Source organism: Aedes albopictus, chromosome 3 (genome assembly GCF_035046485.1).
Source record: "Aedes albopictus strain Foshan chromosome 3, AalbF5, whole genome shotgun sequence".
Lineage (NCBI taxonomy): Eukaryota > Metazoa > Arthropoda > Insecta > Diptera > Culicidae > Aedes > Aedes albopictus.
The window spans coordinates 422278861-422298068 of NC_085138.1; the positions used below are offsets into that span (position 1 = coordinate 422278861).

At 39.6% G+C, this 19208-nt stretch overlaps 1 protein-coding gene across 7 annotated transcripts in view; it reads right to left on the reverse strand.

Moving 5' to 3' along the window:
- Window positions 1-19208, reverse strand: part of LOC109410639 (lysophosphatidylserine lipase ABHD12) — a 50518-nt gene that overhangs the window by 17279 nt on the left and 14031 nt on the right. For 2 of the 7 annotated variants that reach the window (XM_062856370.1, XM_062856371.1), the window contains exon 4: window positions 9401-10148. The exons of 1 other annotated variant lie outside the window; for it this stretch is intronic. In XM_062856370.1, the coding sequence (XP_062712354.1) occupies window positions 9401-9492 (92 nt within the window). In that variant the 5' untranslated portion in view covers window positions 9493-10148. Of the gene's footprint in view, window positions 1-73; window positions 562-9400; window positions 10149-19208 lie in introns of those variants that run through there. 4 more of the 7 variants (XM_062856374.1, XM_062856373.1, XM_062856372.1 and 1 more) reach the window with 4 other exon arrangements.

Here is a 19208-nt window from a genome sequence, read left to right on the forward strand (position 1 = left end):
GAGAGGAAAAACGAAGAAAACAATTAAACTAGTCGATTACATAATTTCGGTTCTAAAACACAAATCAGCGCACTTCAGTAGAACGGGCTTTTTTTGCATCGCAAAATAGGGCATCCTGACTCAGAGATCCAATCCAGTTTCACTTGAATTTCACGTGACGCCAACCTCGTGCGATCTTCTTCGATCTATCTCTGTCCGGCGAAAGCAGTTCTAGAGATCATTCCCGCCTTGAACCTGACCGTGAATGACGATGAGGGCAGAGAATGGGCAGTAGTGTTCGATAGTTCGGCCACGTTCTAAAACTAATCGCCCCCACTGAGTCTCGGGGATCGTGTAGTTAGTGCACTGAAAAAATCTAAAACCTCTTTCGCGTGAATGGCTTAGCCGGTCTGGTCTCGGACTGAGCTCTTGCGAGTCCGTATGCACTGCAGGCAGGCGAAGTGCGCAAATATAGATTAGTTTATTTTCATTTCGCGCTCACTAGCGGAGGAAGAAAGGTGCAAGGTGAGATGGGATGCGATGCGGTGCAGCGAAAGAACACGAGCATTGGTAGGAAGGCCGGTGGATAAAACCTTGCACTTCACAAACGTGTAGTCGGCAGTTTACGGAGTTTAAGAAACGCTTTATAAACAATTTGATAGAATGAACTTCGCAGCTCCTTATTTCGCAAAGCAAGACCATGCTGAGGGCGACGGGTTCGATTCCCGATAATTCGTAATGTAAATTTCCTTGACTTTCTTGAAAGCTATACAAAATGGTAAATTGTCAAAGAATGCTCTCAGAAGCCTCCTAGAAACAGGTTCTGTCCCAATTGGTACGTAACGCTAGAAAGACGGAGAACTTTGCAGTTCATTTAGAGAAAGCAGTGTTTATACCGTTGGAAAAATAACATTCAATTCCGTGTAATTGTATACTGCTTAGCTTTGCGTGGGAGAGAATAAGGTTATTCAAATTACTTGTGATTCATCCTGCTGACCTTGTCATACTTGAATTGTTTGTGATTTCTGCTTGCGGTAGACAAAACGAATTGGATTGTTTATGAAATTTGAAAGAAGCGCGCATGGAGTAGAGTAGGGTCTTGTACCATTTGGGCAGGTGTACCTATTTTGGGCATTTACCGTTATAACTAAGTCAATTTCAAACCGATTGATTTGAGATTTTGTAAAGAGTTAGATACTATCCGTGCCTAACTCTATACAGAAATTCAAATCAATCCGTTTGAAGTTGACTTAGTTATAGCGGCAAGTGCCCAAAATAGGTACACCTGCCCAAATGGTACAATACCCTAAATTTGATTTCTTTGCGCTGGGCGATTTTTTTGCTATAGGGTATAGGTTCCCTTATTGGGCATATACGCACCAATTTTTGCCTTTTGGTTTTTTTATTCTTTTATTTTTTGTAAGAAGTGAGCACGAATGATAACAAAAATACGAAATCAGTTGGTGCCCCAATTGCTTTCTTTCCGAGTAGAATGAATTTGGAAGTAAAAGTTTTCTTGAACTTAACTATGACTATGACCCTAACTGTATTAACGAGATTTTTGCCCTGGGATTGTTCATCTCGGGGCCCACGCCTTACTTCCCTTCCGAAGGAACAACTCCCATTTTGTAAGTTTGTCGGGAGTGGGACTCGATCCCGGATCCTTGGCGTGGATCAGTGTGCTATAGAATTTTGTCCGGGTGCCAGTTCGCGCGCGTTTGCTTCGGTGGTTCGATTTTTTTTTCCTTTTCTATTTTGTATAGACCACCTCACGGCGAAATTCTATCTCTTTCGCTCTTTCAGAGAGTTTGAAAGCAACAGGACCAGTACCTGTCAAATTTGACAGGTGTTGGTCCTGTTGTTTTCTAATTTCCCGTAGGAGCGAAAGAGAGCAATTTCTCAATGACGTCACCGTGCAATGGAGTATTCCGAAGTGAGTGTGCGGAGGACGCGTCGTGGTCGTGGATCGAGTCGGTTCCGATTTTTTTGCTTCCCGTCGTGCTAGTTCCCAATACACTTTTAGTTGATATTAAATATTTTCTTTCATTTTTTGCATTTACACAAAAGAGTGAAAAGTGTTAGTTCGGGCTCGCCGGTCGAAAAAAATCCGAGCGCCGACAAGTGAGTCGCGTTCAGTGTATTTCTGTGTGGAATAGACTAAAGGTTTCTGCTCCCTAGTGGAGTGGAGACGCGCGATAGAATTTTCATTTTGGCTAGTTTTTGCGTCGAAAAGTGGTCGGTTGTTAACGGCGGTTGGTGTATATTGATCCATTGTCAAATCATATCACCAACCATAGGTGACTCCCGGACTGACAATGTACCTTACCCTACTAACAAAAAATTCCTTCCTGAGACAAACGTGGAGATGCAGCGATTCGCGGTCTTTATAACAACGTTTGTCTTACTAACATTCCCTCCCATCCTCGATGACCGTAAGGACGTGGCCGGCGCCGTTATTGACCCTATTAAAGTTGAGAGCTCTCAACCTGTGTACATTGAGAATAGTAAGCTAGTCCTAAGCCCTATTCATTGGTTCCTTGTGCAATTTCGATTGTTCTGGTCAATCACGGAGCAGCAACTACGAATTGTGCGGTCATCTATGCCCATGCTCATGCTCATGCTCATGCAGTGGGATTCGATCCCGGATCCTTGGCGTGATAGTCAAGTGTTCTAACAATCACACCAGATCCGCTCCACAGCACCCTAACTTGTCTATTGGACGCAGTGGATTAATTTTCACATTGACCTGCAACCTGACGTGGCAGGCGCCATTGTCGCCTTAAAACAGAAGATCACCAACACTCACACACTGAAGATGCCTGCTTACCCAGGTAACAATTTCAGGCTATACAAACGTTTTTCCAACTTTGTTAAAGCAGCTTTCATTTGAACAAACGCTGGGCACAAGAGGTACAACCCTTTGATCGGCTCCTAAACATTTAATTTTGATGATTTTATTCAACCTTTAGCTGATTGGAGGTTATTTGAAAGGCTGATTAAAGACTGAATATGTGCTTAATCAGTAATCAATCAAATTTATTCATTGCGATTGAAAACAAATTAGAAACTTTCGTAGCCTTAATTTCATTATTTGCAGCTTTATTTCCCAGAAGAGATGTATTGGAATGTTTAAATTGACCTATGTGAAAAACTGGGAATTGAACTCGGACTTCCTGCTTTATAGTCAATCACGTTAGCATCTACACCACACACAATTGTATATAAATACTCGAAAACGAGAGCATCACTTGTTGTGCCTGGATAATCAAGAACACTAGTTGAACTGAGTCTGCATTGAGGCTGGAGAAGCGATGTGGACACTTCGAAAACTTGCTTGGGTCAACTGTCAAACATTTTTTGATTAAAGGTTGAACAACAGATGATTAATTGTGCAGGCTGGTTAATGTTTCAAAGCTGGTTACACAGATGAAGAATATTCTTTTCAACTTTATATTCAGCTATTTATGTATTGCTGATTAAAAAGGTTGAACAAGCCATTACAGAAATGCCTCTCTCAATGTCATCGAATCGGGAGACGATGACCAAGAGAGTATAACAATATTCGCTCATTTTTCGGTCATGACGAAGCGTGACATGGTTGTAAACAAGGCAATTACTAGCAAATTGATGGATTTTGTTATTGTTTGAATCCTTTAAATCATGAATATATGTACTCTCTATCTATTGAATACAACGTCTAGCCTAAATTTGCTTGGACCAGGTGAAAATTTTAATTTTAAAACAATATGAAAGTTTTCTTCATGACGCTTGATTGTTGCAAAATGACATGACGAAGTCCGCGAGTGCTCGTTTCATTTTGTGACGATAAAAAGGCCTACTTATTGATCGTCATGGGATGGTCACGACTAATAGCAGCACTGGCTGGCATTGTGTTCAGCCACTGGCACCATTAACCAGCCAATGTTCAGCTTATACTCTCACTGTTCAGCATTCATTGTTACTTGGGTGGTCCCTGCCAGATATCTCATTGGTTCTTTGTGTGAATGTAGCTGGTTTGGCGATACTGGAGGAGCATTCACGGGCGGTCAATCAAGCTCAAAGCTCAAGCTATAAAAAAAATCTTTATTTTTATGTTATGTTATAATCATGATCATTAAAACCATTTTTTATTATGTGGATCACACTACCCGAATAAAAAATACAGTAGAAAAACCGAATGTTGTATTGTAACAGTACTATTTAGAACCATATTGTTACAATAAACACCACTGTAAAAATAAAAACAAAACAAAATACAAAAACAATAAGATGTAATGTAGACACCATACAGTGAATTGTAAATAAGATTTTTACAATATACTATACTGCCGTTCTACGCATAGTTGTCCCATGTTATATGGAATTCCCATATAACATGGGACAATTATGCGTAGGACGGCAGTATACGGGTTGTTAAGTATCGTAACAAAGCAATATAAAAAAATATTTTTCTCCATATACATTTTTTTACAAAACCATACATTTTATTGTAAATGAATTGTTCGAAATACTGATACGTGGGCTTTAATATACCGTACATTGTATGGTACACGTATGGTTTCAAACAATAAAATGTACCGTAAATATATTGTTTTTAATTGTAATTTCACTACTGGTTATAAATTTAATCATGGTTTTGGAATGGTTCTCTTTCGTTATGTTGTATTGTTTACATTAGATAAACCATATAATGTTATATTATCTCGTCATGTTCCTTCGATAATGGTAGTTCTAGCCAAACTAACCTAAACTCGTCTAAGCCTGAGTAGCCTCTGATTGCATTAACAGTTGAAGCTTAAGCTCCCATATCCCACCAGCCAGATAACTGGGTTTTGCAAACTAAGCATTATTTGTGGCAACACTTTGAGCGGCATGATGGAACTATGCCTAGCGCGCTAAGTGTTAGTAGACCACTAATGTAGTTGCATGAAGTGGGTGACGAGGTACATAAGTATCATTACAGCGTGCTTCACTGGCGTAGCCACGGGGGGGGGGGGGGGTTTTAGGGTTAACCCCCCCCCCCCAGAGCCAAAATTTGTGGAACAAATTTTCAGTATAAAGCGCATAAGGACGAAAAAAATGTTCGGCTGCGCCGCTATTTTCAAACTACGCATACAATTGCTCATTACTGTTTACAAAATGTAAGTGGTAAATCAAAAAAGGTATCATTAACCGTTGAAAACCCCTCCCAGAGACAATTTCTGGCTTCGCCACTGGCGTGCTTAACCGTTATTGCAATATTGAGGCTCCAGTTTGACTGAACTATGAAATAAATATGTACATAACAACTCATGAGAAAACTGTCAAGTTCGATTCAACTATAAGTTAGGTTAAAAAGCGAAGACGAACTTATATCAGAAGACGAACTTATATCAGAATTCGAATAATTAAAATTTTAACGTAGGTTTGAGATGAAACATCAAGAAATCCCATTGCAATTTTGCATTTTGCACAAATCTGACGAACAAAGCATCAAACTAATCCGCACTTGTTTGTCCTGGCTTTGCTCACTTACAAAAATAGGCAGCTTTTCCAAATCGAGCGTATTTGTTTTCGAATTTTTAAAATTGGTGCTCTTGAAAACCTGAGTAGGGGTCGGCCATTGTGGCAGCCATATTTGTATTTACTGAAGTTTCTCCTTAACACTAAAACTTTTTTAATGCAATTTTAATTTATGCCCCTTTTCTATTCCCTGAAGGAAAAAAGAACTAATAGGGTAAGTGTTCCAATTATGGCTATAGTACCAATTATTCGCCATAGTTGGTTTTTACCCCTTAACAATGTAAATCAACAAGAAAAAATGTGTGAACAACTGATCACGTTCACAAAAGATGGTTGCACTCATTTAAACTCCAGATTTTGTTCAAATTATGGTAGAAATAAATCATTCTCCTTCAAATTTCGGCTTCCTTGCACCCTTTTTCGCCATGGTGTACCAGTTATGGCTAGTCCCATAAGGAATTTATGCAAATAGTGTGAAATCTGGTACAGGGTTTCTATGATTGGCACACGCTGTAATAAATACTAAGGGTCTGATCCATTCGGAGAATTAAAGTTAATTTTCATTTAAACTTGACAGTTCAATAATTATTTCCTTAGGAGAACTGTCAAGTTTAAGTGTCAAACTGTCAAATTTAAGTAAAAATCAATTTTAATTCACCAATTGGAACAGACCCTAAAAGTAGTTTTGGCTCATTTTCTATATTTTTTCCAGTAAAGTATGGAAACTAAGCTATCTTTTAACATATTGATAACATTCGTTGGTCTTCTCGATATTTTTGTACAAATAGTTTTCCTTAGGTAGTGCCATAATTGGTACAGGCACCCTACAGTGCATAAGAAAATGTAATAATGACTACGGCCACGATGACCAAAAGTCGTTATAGCGAAGAGCCAAAGGAAGTTACAGGATCGTTTCAGGGGGTCCCAAGGGGTTACGGTTACATGGGGCATCAGGTGATCCCAAGGGCATTTCAAGGCGTTAAAGTGGGTACCGAGGTCGCCTCAGAAAGTTTTAGGGAATCCCAGGGGGTTCCAGGAGGTTATGGGGGCGTTGAAGGGGGACTCATGGGGTGCCAGAGGGCCTCAGGGATGCTTCAAAGGGTTCATAGGGGGTTCCAAGGATTCAAGGGGTTTCGAGGGGGTTCTAAAGGGCGTTGGAGAAGGTCTCAGGAGCATTTAAGGGGGTTACAGTAGTTTTTCAAGATGTCCCAGGGAGTTACACTGGGGTTCTTCCACCTTTTTATGGCTTGACGTTCCCACTGGAACTTGGCCTGCCTTTCTTCAACTTAGTGTTCTTTTGAGCATTTCCACAGTTATTGATCGAAGGGCTTTCTTTGCCTACCATTGCATGATTTTGTATGTTGTGAGGCAAGGGCAATGATACACTATGCCCAGGGAGCCGAGAAAATTTACCCGACTGGAACGGGAATCGAACCCGCCGTCTCCGGATTGGCGATTCATAGCATTAACCACTAGGCTAATTGGAGACCCTACTGGGTTTCTGGGGTGTTTCAGAGGGTTCAGAGAGTTCCAGGTGGTCTCAGGGCCATTTCAGCGGATCCCAGGAGGTTTTGGGGAGGTACCTGGAGATCACAGGTGTTTAAGCGTTTCTAAGACAGTTTTATACTATTAAAACGAACTTGAAATCGCCGTAATGCCTTAGAAATATTTCCGAACGCCCTTAACCCTTTTGAGACGGAGCTCAAAAACCTTAAATTTCCATACAAATTGCTCAAATTTGGCTCTCCAGAACTAAGACTAAGACTTTTTAATATATCAACAAGAACTACTCTTTAACTTTCGATTCCTAGCTTTGTCCATCTAGATAAATCGAAAATTAAAAATCTGCGACAGATAAAACTTTTTCATGTTGTAGAATTTTTTCTCACTTTTTGATTGTTTTGGTAAATCTCACACACAAAATAAACAAAAGTTTGTTTGCTCACATGCAAGTATATGTAATGGCTCAATATATAAAACAATTTACATCAGGTAAACGAAATACTAAATAGTTGAAAAAATTACGCAAAACTGTTATTGCAAAACAGCACATTAGTGCTGGTTCGTCACGAAAGGGTTAAACTCCTGCATTACCTCCAGGAAAAAGTGCAGTAATCTATTTAACAAAGACGAGTTGAATTTGCTTAAAATGTTTCGTTTTCCATATGAAAATCTGTTTTTGTTCAATATAATATTGCGTTGATTTTTTTTCGCAATACTTTGTTCTGAGCACTTTTAGAGCATCCAAGAACCCACAATTTTGTCGAAAACGCCTTTTAGAGCTACAACTGATTTTCTATGGAAAAAATCGCATTTTTAAATTAAATTAAAAACTTCAAACAATAAAGGTACCTACAATTATTTCACCATGAGTAGAACAGAGTACGATCTCTTCAATGCAATAAAACGATTGTTAATAATCCATCCGCTCTTTTCTAAGATATGAATTTTGAAAAAAAAAGTAAGTTTTCGAAGAAAAAAGCCAATCTTTTTAAACAATGAGAGATAGAGCATTCAGCTTCTTGAAAAAAAAAATGCGTTGTTGGTAGTTCTAAAAGTGCTCGGAACAAAGTTTCACGAGAAACGAATGAATTAAAAGTTATTGTAAGAAAAATGATTTCAATGTGTCACCCTAACATGATTCCTTAAAAAAAATATATAAGTTAGGAACCATAAGAGATAGAATAATGGTTTCTTCGGCAAACTTACTCAATATTAGTTCTTCTACAACTTTGTAGAACATTTTGTAAACGTACATAAAACTATTAAAAAGCAGATGTTTGAATCACCTATTTAAACACTAATTTCACAATGATGAGAAAAAAGGTCGAACAATATGAAGAAACTTTCCCAAAATGGTGTATCCAAAACTTAAGGTTTAGGCACAAACATTTTTGTCTAAGTAAATACGTCTCTGGACCCATTGTGCATTGGTCAGGCCAAAACTCCCAAGAACGAATTTGATATTTTTATACTTTATTTCACTTCATAATAAAGTCATGATCCTCGATTAACAATGCACTAGTTTTTGAATTTCAATGAAATTTTCACTCCTTAAGTGACCTAAGGCAAATGTCGCCGCGATTTAGAATAGTACATCTTAAGCATCATGCTTAAGACTCCATAAAAACGCTCGAATATTTTGGTAAAATTTGCTGTTTATTTTAATTGAAGCTTTTTAAAAAAAAGTCATCCTTTGTCTTTATCTTCTTACATTTTTTACACATTTTGAACAAACTTGATTGAATTTAAGCAAAAGTTGAATTCAAATTGAAGTTCTAATAAAAAAAAATATGTCACGTAATATGTGAATACCCCTTTTGAAACAATTAAAATAGTGTATAACAACATATCTAGACAACCTATAACTTCAATTAAACACATCAAAAACAGTTTTGGTCGAACTTTTTTTTCGACCATACTGTGCATGGGGCAACTATGCAGAACGGCAAAACAATGTTGGTATTGTGCCTAATCTATGGATCGATTTTATGAATGAAAATTCGACAGGAGGTGTCGTATCAACACGTAAAGTAAAATATAAATATCAACACTGTTGTTGTTCCGCAAAACGGCTTATTGTATTGCAGACTACATCACAAATTGGACTATCACACTTTTTTGGCACGCCTAAAAAGTGTGATAAAAGAGCACATTTGCCTCGGATCGTCTCGACGTCTTCGGTGCACTTATTCCTCCATTCACAAGGAATAAGTGCACCGAAGACCTCAATTCGATCCGACGTATCCCTGTGCTGTAATCACACTTTGAAGGTGTGTGTGCACACTATTGTGTCAGTCCAATTTGGGATGCAGTCAGCAATAGTTAACACTTTTCGAACCAGTTGCTTCCGCGCGTATCCCACAAGAGCCCAAAATCTACAGATCATTAGCATCATGCATCATTCATTTCTACTTACAAATCAGAGAGCCATAGAGTTGTTATAATCCCCGGAATGACCAGCGTTTTGAAAAGCGTAGCAGTCAACAGATCGATATCGATCAGCGCCATCGTTCGAACAATCACTGATCTCTCGTCGTCGCCGTCGTCGTCTTCTTTATCACAGATATCTCACACTGAATGGTTTGTTTTTGTGATCGTTTCAGTCAGCTGTTACCTAAACTATACTATTTTGTACAACACACCAGCACACCACTTTCACGCGGACGGAATTCCAACGAATCAAAAACTATTCGCACTTTCTTCTTGACGCGCTTGATCTATGCGTGGGTGTGGGATCACTATTTTTAAACGCCACACCGCACACCACTCTCTCGCATACACTTGATCTCGATCGATCGGATCGGATAGCTTTGTGCCTCCTATATGGTGCACTGTGTTGCTTTTTGTTAGTTATATCACTTGACTTCTGGGTTGTGCTTCTTTTCTTATCGCGCACTATCACTTCCTCAAAGAGGAGGAGGTCTTCACTCGAGTGCCGTCGCCGTCGGATTGGGGGGTTTGATATTTTTAATTCCGCGAACTGAAAGCTGGTTCCTTTGTCCCCCTCGGTGTTGTCGGAAAGGAGTTCACAACAGCATTCTGAGATTCATTCAAACGTCGCCACTAGGTCGTGAAGCGCGATTGCGAGGGGAACAAAATCGAAGAAAGAAGTGTGTGGAACTACAACAGTGACCGGCAGACTAGAATGTTCATCCTGTAGTGGCCTACAGATTATAAAAAAATATATAAAGTATACGTTTTATAGAATGCACTTCTTCAATTAAGCGTTGTCTTGATTGTTTGGTTAAATAAATACTTAAGTTTTGAAAAGTTTATTGAGTTCTGATAAGACTGAGAATTGTTTAAAAGTTGGGTATGACAAAAAATAAAGATCCATTCAGAAATTAACTTCGAAGCGAACGCAAACGGTTTCGTTTTCATTTTTTTTTGTCACGTACAGATGCATTTTTTATTTACATATTCAAAAGCATGAATTTTGTCATCCACAAAACACGCAGAGCTGGGAATGCTATTCAACGTTTACTACGAGTGAGCAGCAATGCGTCGCATTTACAGTTCTGTATGTTGTATGGATGGCAAGATCTATTTCTCGCGCTCAGTATCATACGGGCGTATCTACAATGATCGATTTCTCTTCATCGATTTTCTCTTTTGCAAATAACTTGGCCTGCAAATCATTTTTGGTTGTTTTTGTTGTTTTAGATGCTAGTCCTAGTCGTCCTTCACCGGAATATACCGAGAGATCATCCGAATATTGGTCGTATTTTCCGCAATAATCCGAAGAGAAAATCGACGAAGAGAAATCGATCATTGTAGATACGCCTGTATGATACTAAACGCGAGATTTATACCACAGACAAACAGACGTCTCACTCTACTCACTTCCCTTCGTTTCCCTTTTTAACGGATTATTTAAATATTGCTTTTTTCACTGAAAATTTTCCTTGCTTCGCTGAACAACATGACGTTTTCTTCCAGCGAAGGCTTACGCGATACAGAAAATCGCTGAATTTCACACTAACACTGCAGAAAATCTGTCAACAATAACTCAATACACTTGCATTTTCAGCGAAAAGATCTATTTGCGTGACAACAAATCCACTCCCATGACTACCGAGCGGCCGCCGTCAAATATCAGGATTGCCAACTGTCTGGCGACTGCTGTCAGTTTTCTTTGTCGCCGAATCTGGCGCTGGGTCTTCGGCGCGGAAACCCAAAGGTGGGAATAAAATTTTGGGGTTTGCGCGCAATATTTAAGAGTTTGCAAATCGCTCACTCATGGCGCTTGCATTATTTTTGCTCCTGTTTGACGTTTGCTCACTACCGCCATCTACTCAGTGGATTTGTGTACCAGAGCGTAATTAGTAGTGGGCGATTATGTTTGCGTGACGATGCTTTTTAACGTTTTTTTTTTTAAGTGATACGTCTGTCTGTCTGTGTCAATACGTTTGGTTTGTATTGCAAGGTAGTCATTGTCCATTTTACGAGCCGGAACGAATGGAGTTCTACCAGGAGACGGCATCCTAACGCGTGAATATCAACAATGTCTTGCCGTTTCGTAATATGGCTTATTGTGACGGCCATCTTTGGATACATTCATGGCCATTTTAGGGAAACGTGAATTTTCTACATGAGAACAGCTTAGTTTCCAGACCAAAGTGAACTAGAATATGTCTGAAAGTCCATCCTGGTTACTAACTGCCTCAGAATCAGTTTTACAGATGTTCCAATGAATCGGTTCTGGGGTGAGTTTTTGAATATGATTCAATACCATCATCATCTTCTTCTTCTTCTTTATGGCATGACGTCCCCACTGGGACTTGGCCTGCCTCGCTTCAACTTAGTGTTCTTTGAGCACTTCCACAGTTATCAATTGATGAGCTTTCTTTGCCTGCTATTGCATGAATTAGTATATTGTGAGACAAGTACAATGATACACTATGCCCAGGGAGTCGAGAAATTTTTCCCGACTGGAACGGGAATCGAACCCGCCGTCTCCGGATTGGCGATAGTCTTAACCACTAGGCTAACTGGAGACCCCGATACCATCATGCGACAGCTCAAACTTCGTGGTTCTACAAGATACATCATTCTGAGCTGTTTTTGTCTTATCCTAGATACTTTTGGCCATGTTGGAACCAATATGCGAATTTCACGGGAATCGGTTCCGGTTGTTCTCTATTTTACGAAAGTCATCAAGCGTCACCTCAAATTTCAGGATTTTTTTTCAAAATACATCATACTAAGCTGTTTTTGCGTTATCAGAAATATTTGCCCCATTCATTCAGGAAGTCCGCCAAGAACTTCCCTAGGAATACCTCTTTCGATTCTTCCAGAAAATTTCTCTTAACATTCCTTTTTGGATTCCTCGAGATATTTCTTCAATGAACTTCACTTAGGATTCCTCCAGGCAGTCCTGATACACTCCCGATCCCCCCCCCCCCCCCGCACAAAACATGTCATTTTTTTAGGCCCATATCTCCGCCAATTTGCGTCCGATTTCAAAACCCTAGGTTTCATTCAAAAGATAATAAGTCAAAGAAACTTTCACAGAAGAATTAAAATTGAAAGAAAGATGACAAAGATATCAACAAATCACTTTTCCATGTTTTACGATAGTGACCCCAAACTTTTGGTCGATATTTACATCATGTTGAGGGGTGACCCCAAACTTTTGATCGACGACATTAAGGATTAATTTACTTATTAACTTTTTTTCTAGATTTTTTAGCTAAGTTCTGTAAAAAGTAGTTGAAAGCTAATAGAAAATGGATTATATTACCGCTCTCATCTTAAAATTTTGTCGACCCAATTTCCAGCGACACTACCGTAAGTTTATATTCATTTTTTAGAAAATTTGGCAACTTTGGGTAAAGTTTACGAACAAAAATTTTTGAAAAAAATTCTTTTCAATCATGTTCAAAGTTTCTTTGACTTATTATCTTTTGATTGAGACCTAGGGTTTTGAAATCGGATGCAAATTAGCGAAGATATGGGCCTAAAAAATTGACATGTTCTTGAGGGGGTGACCCAAAACTTTAGAACAGGAGTGTAGGTTTCCCCTAAAAATCCCTATACAGACTCCTCCAGCAATCCCTCTTAAGATTTTTCTAGGCATTCCTACCACAGACAAATAGACGTAACAGTCTTCAAAACGGCTTGGCACATTCATTTAACGATCAATTCAAATTTCATTTGATTTGCGCGATCCTTCTACCAGAGGCACTAGTGTTCGATCGCTTTGACGTTTGCCAGTGTACACGTTGCTGAATGATGCAAATGAAAATTACAGGCGGTTTGTGTAGTATTAGACAAACGTCAGATCGAAATCCATCATGGCCGACAGTGTCTCGCGCGGTTCTCCCAACAGGTTGCAGTGTGCTCATTAAAAAGATACCGGGCAAAAGTTTTTGATGAATTTCCTCTAAGAGTTACATCTGTTGGTCTGTGTTTTCCTACTGTTATACCTCCTGTAATTCTACTAGGGATTTCTCTATTGGGATTTTTTGAGCAACTCTTTCAAGATAATCTTGCTGGAACTCTATCAAAAGTTTCTCCGGCGATTGTTTGGGAATTCCTTCAGAGAAATTCCTCATGAATACTAGCGGGGATTCTTCAGCAACTCCTCCTGCAGTTCTTCCAGCAATTCATCCTAGGACTCCTCCTGCATTTCTAACTAGTGTACCTCTATGGATTTCTCTTCGGATTTCTCCTGGCATTTTTGCTGGAATTTTTTTGGGCAATCTTCCTAGGATTCCTCCAGAAATATCTCCTGCGATTCCTTCTAGGACTTCGTCATGGATTTTTCCAGAATTCCTCCAGGCACTCCTGGTGAGATTTTACTAGAGGTTTATGTAGTAATATCTCCTCGAACTTCTGTGGAAATTCCAACTATGCTATCTCCAGAAATTCTGCTAGGGATTTCTCTAGAGATTTCTATTGGGATTCCCTCAGTTGAAATTTTTGGAGGAAGGCCAAGAGGAGTTCCAGGTGGAATTTCATATGAAATTTCTAGAAGTAATCTGTGGTTAAAATCTCTGGAAGAATTCCTGGATGAGTCCTAAGAAAAAACCCTGGAAGAATCAGCAAAGACATTTCCGGAAGTATCGTAGGAAGACTACCCGGAAGAACCCCAGCAAGAATACCAGGATAAACTCCTACAGGATTCCTAGAAGGAATTGCTGAAAGAATCGCAGCAGGAATCGCTTGTGGATTCCCAGCTGGAGTTGCTGAATGAAAGTCAAGAGGAGTTCCTGGAAGAATCCCATGAGAAATTTTTGGATAAATTCCAGGCATTGGCGTACTCAGTTTTTTTTCTTATTTATTCTCCTTGATCAATACGAGAAAGAGCAGAATGAAAGAAGAGACCACTTCCCCCTCTTCCATCCTTCTTTTTCTCGTGTTTGCTTATAAGAGTGAGTAAAAAATAAAGAAAAAGCTGGCTGCGCCAATGATTTCAGGTAAAAATTGCTGTGAGAATTTCTGGAAGAACGTCAAAGGAAATTCTGGTAGAATCCTAAGACGATTGCCTTGAATAATCCCAGTTTTAATGAAATCCCAGAAGATATCAATAGAAAAATAACTAGATTCCTGAATGTATTACAGTAAGAATTTCTGGAGAAGTCCTAGGAAGAATTGCTGGAAGAGCTACAGCAGGAATTGCTTGCCTTCATGGAAAAGGCCAAGAGGAGTTCCTGGAGGAATCCCATAGGAAATTTATGGGGATATCCTTGGATAAAATGTCTTGGATGAAAATTCCTGGAGGAATCACCGGAGGAACTTTTGGAAGCATCTTCAAAAAATATCTATAGAGAAATTCTTAGAAGGATTCTGGGTCGTATCATTGTAGAAATTTCAGTGGAAATCCTAGGAGGAATTACTGGCGGAAACAATACAGGAATGTATAGGGGAACCCCTTCAGAAATGCCTGGGGGAAATCAAAGAGAAATTCATTGAAGAAATACCTGGCTGGAGGAATACCTAGAGAAGTCCCTGGAAGAATCGGTAGAGGTAGTCTTAAGAAATACATAGAGAAGGCCCTGAAGAAATCGGAGGATTATTTCTGGAGAAATCCATTGAGAAGACCCTGAAGGAATCGCAGGAGGAATTTCCCGGAAGAATACCAAAAAGAATGTCAGGATAAATTACTATAGGAATCACTGCAAGAATTGCTGGAGGTACCGTAGTAAGATTGCCTGGAGGAGAAATTGATGAAAGAGGAATTGTTTGAGGAATCCAAAGCCAAGAGGCGTTTCTGCAGGAATTCTATAATCAATGTCTGGAGGAATCTTTGGATAAAATCTGTGGACGTATTTCATATGAATTCTTGTAGAAATCCTTCGAAGGACAATCGAAGGAATATCTGCAAGAAGCGGTCCTAATAGAAATTGCTTGATGAATCCCAGCTGAAATTCATGGAGGAAGGCCAATAGGTGTCCCTGACGAAATGCCATGAGGAATTTCTGGAAGAACCTCTGGATGAAATCTAAGGAGAAATCTCCTTCAAGAAATCCTTGGAATACACCCTGATGATCTCTGGAAAAAAAATCCAGGAAGATTGCCCGGAATAATCGCAGCAGAAATCCTAGAAGAAATCTCTAGGTGAATCTCTAATAAAATTCCGGAAGGTACACTTTTAGAATATCTGGAGGGGCTCTAGGAGAAATTGCTGGAAGAAGCGCATCAGGAGTTGCTTGAGAAATCTCAGCAAGAATTCTCCTGGATGAATCCCTTGAAGAATTTGATTAGGAATCCCAGAATAAAATCTCTAAAGAAATCCATGGCAAAATCACCGAAGGAACTTGTGGAAGAGTCCCAGGAAGATTTTCTTGAATAATCTTACCAGGAATTCATCCCAATAGAAATTTATAGAGGAATCCGGGAAGCATCAGTATTTCTAGAGAAATCCTAGGATGGATTGCTGGAGGAATCTCTCCAGAATTTGTCGTGCTGGCAGCTGAAATAGAAGCAAAACTAGATGCTGTGGAATTGCCTGCTGGCAATTTTTCTGGGCATCGACGCGGTGAAGGCTCTCAACACGCTGCTGCCACCGGCCAACCAAAATACGTCAGCTGCGGTGCTGACGGCGCTGGAGGGGTACTGTTTACAGCTGGTTACCTCAGGTGAATGAAACATACGAGCGGTTTTTGTTCAACACAGCAAGTCAGCCTCAAAGCGAGGACATCATTCAGTTTATCAGCCGACTCCGCACTTTGACGACAACACGCAACTACGGGAATTTGAAGGATTCGATAATTAGAGACCGGATCGTCGTGGGTATTCAGTCGCATGATACCAGGCAGGCGTTACTGAAAACGAAGAATTCGACCTTGATGACGGCGATCGACATGTGTATCGGGTGCAAAAGCTTGCTATTTATTAACGACACTTTACCATAATTCTGGCATTTGTGTCAAAAAGCTTGTGGAGGATAGGATTACAACGTCGAAAATTAAGGAAGAAACAGTGGAAGCCGAAATGAGTTCAGATTACTTGCAAAAGTGCGTGCAGCGTAAAGCCATATGTTTTGCCGATACTGCGGAAGGAAAGATTACAAGATCAAAGGTCAACCAGCGAACGGGGCAACGTGCAGAAAGCGCGGAAAATGAACCATTATGCCAAAGTTTGTCGTGAAAAACCGCAGAAAGAAGAAGTTAACGCAGAATCGTCGAAATGGAAGAAAAAAGTAACAAAGGTGAAGGCTTTGGAAGAAAAAGATAGCAAAGATTCTGATTACATCACGAGTGTGGAAGAAGTCAATGTAGCGGAGAAGAAAATCATAATAGATGTGAAGTTTTTCTTGGCGAAGAATGTCGAGCTGAATACGATTCGGTGTCAGATGCGAGACATAGCAAATCTTCATGAGAAACTACAGAGTTCGTCATTCCAACCATCACGTCATTTAATTATCACGAGACGAACGGGAAGGCGGTGTCATCGATCACAATACCGAAGAATCGTTGCAGGTCGAAAAAAAAAAAACACATGGTTAGCATTGCTCGAATGGCGTTCTACACCACAGGCCGACGAATACTCACTTATACAGAATCTCAAGGACAGAAACTCCAGAGGGCTTTTCCCTTCTCCGACAACGACTGAAAATCATGCCGATAGATGGAGATTGAATTCATGAGAATCCGTGGGAATCGTGGCCATGCGGATAGCGACGGCAGCTGTTTGGACGTATTGTAAGCTACGGAGTGTGGGTTCGATACTTTCACTCCAGTCATTCGGAGGAAACTTTTCGTCGAATTTTCACTAAAAGGCCAGAATCGCAATATAGCGAGACAATGTTGGGTAGTCCTCGACGAAACCATAGGTAGGAAAACTGCTATTATTTAGTTGCCTCAAAAGCGTATCTGTTACGAGCTTCCACAAAAGTGGTGACAAGACTCCCCTTAGAGGGCATCCACAAACACCCAAATCCCGAATCGCTGCTTGACGCAAAGTCGAGAAGAGATATCGATTTTTGAACATTTGGTATGTATATCCAATTGAAAATCATTGCAGATATACCATAACTCCCTGCGACTTCCAACATGACATCGAAAGGCACATTGTCAAAGGTACTTTCGATATCTAAGAAAGCATCCCTAGGGGATGATTTATCATTCGATAAATAAACCAAACAATAGACAGGAAACACGACGAAAGTCCCAAAAATACGTCAATTAATACAGCGCATTCATCTCTAGTAGCATTGACGAATCTAGCTTTTTCTTTTTTCTTGTTCACTCTCCTAAACATACACGAGAAAGAGAAGAATGGAAAAGAGTTCCGAGGCACCCCTTGTATCCCGCATTCACGTATTTATCAAGGAGGATGAGTGAGAAAAAAGAAAAAGCTATACATATTCGCCTATGTCTGGTAGTAAGTTCAGAGACGAATGTATTTCGTAACAATTGCGTTATTGACAAGCACACATGCTCGAGGCGTGACATGCAAGTTAGCTATTTCATTTTTTTTTTTACAATCACAGCACCGGAAGAAACAGCATCAATGAAGCCCGACCTAGATATTGACCAGAAAATGTCAAAGGAGAGGATACACAGCATAAAATGTGTAAATCGCATAAAGCGAAATCATGTTGGTTAAAATATAATCTTTGTCAATGACATCGTCAAAACCCCGCCTTTATTTTGCCTCCTCAAGTCTGGACTAAAGAAGGGCAGCTGATTGTGTCAGACAAACACAAGGTTCCCTGCAACATCAGCGCAGTAAGGGCAACACGTCTTACCATTTTTCTTGGAAGAGAGTCTATCTGCGAAGCACGATGTCCTTGTATAATGCTGCTACGGTCTTTTTCATTTTTTTTTGTGGAACTTGGTGAACTTGTTCGGCTCTGACTTGGTAGCCATCTCCACTTCACTATCACGTTTTGTACTGTTTAGTAGAACTTGTTTGATTGGAAACACGCATTCAAAAATTTAAAAAAAAAACAACACTTCTTTACACTTGTTGATAAAAAAAAACGAAAAAAATATCATAAAAATGTAGAGTTGGAGCATTTGTTGATGCATACAAATAGTTTTTTTTTGTAATTCGACAAAGATTTGAACAATTTAATAAGCCGTATATCTCTCTATGACAACACTCATGTCCGAAAAGATCCTTAAAAGAATCAAATGGCCAATTTACAATAGCATACACACCAAGATTAAAACATGTGAAAACATAGCGAAAATTGTGAGTTTCAGAGGTAATTGCTTAATGGGTCTTCACATTGTCATACTTAATTTTTAGGCAAATCTTTTAATCTTATCAGAACTCAATAAATTTCTCAAAACCCAAATATTTGTGAACCATATTATGATAACATTTTAAAACTGATGAAGTACGTTTATTGAAGTGTGTATTTTATCATGTTTGCATATTCTTCTTCACTGAAATCTGTAGCCACTACAGGGTGGATCTTCCATTCTGCCGGTCCCTGTATGTGAATAACAAAGCTGCTATCAAGCACAACTACACAAAGCAAACAATTATTAGCATATTAGAGCTCTCTTGCATAAGTGCGCGATTCACAACTTTGCTATTTGTTAACGCGGTAACTAAGGCGATTCACGCCCTTTGCGAAAGCTTCTCGGTTCTGGTGCGGATAGCACTGCGACTGGGTCAATCAATATAACACTTCGAATGAGTCAACAAGCAACAGCTGCTACCGCTGCTCGATAACAACGACGCTAAACTGGACTGGTCACTGAGCACTGATATTTATTACCCCACAATGAAAAGCCGAAATGTTACTTCGCGAGAGAAAGAAC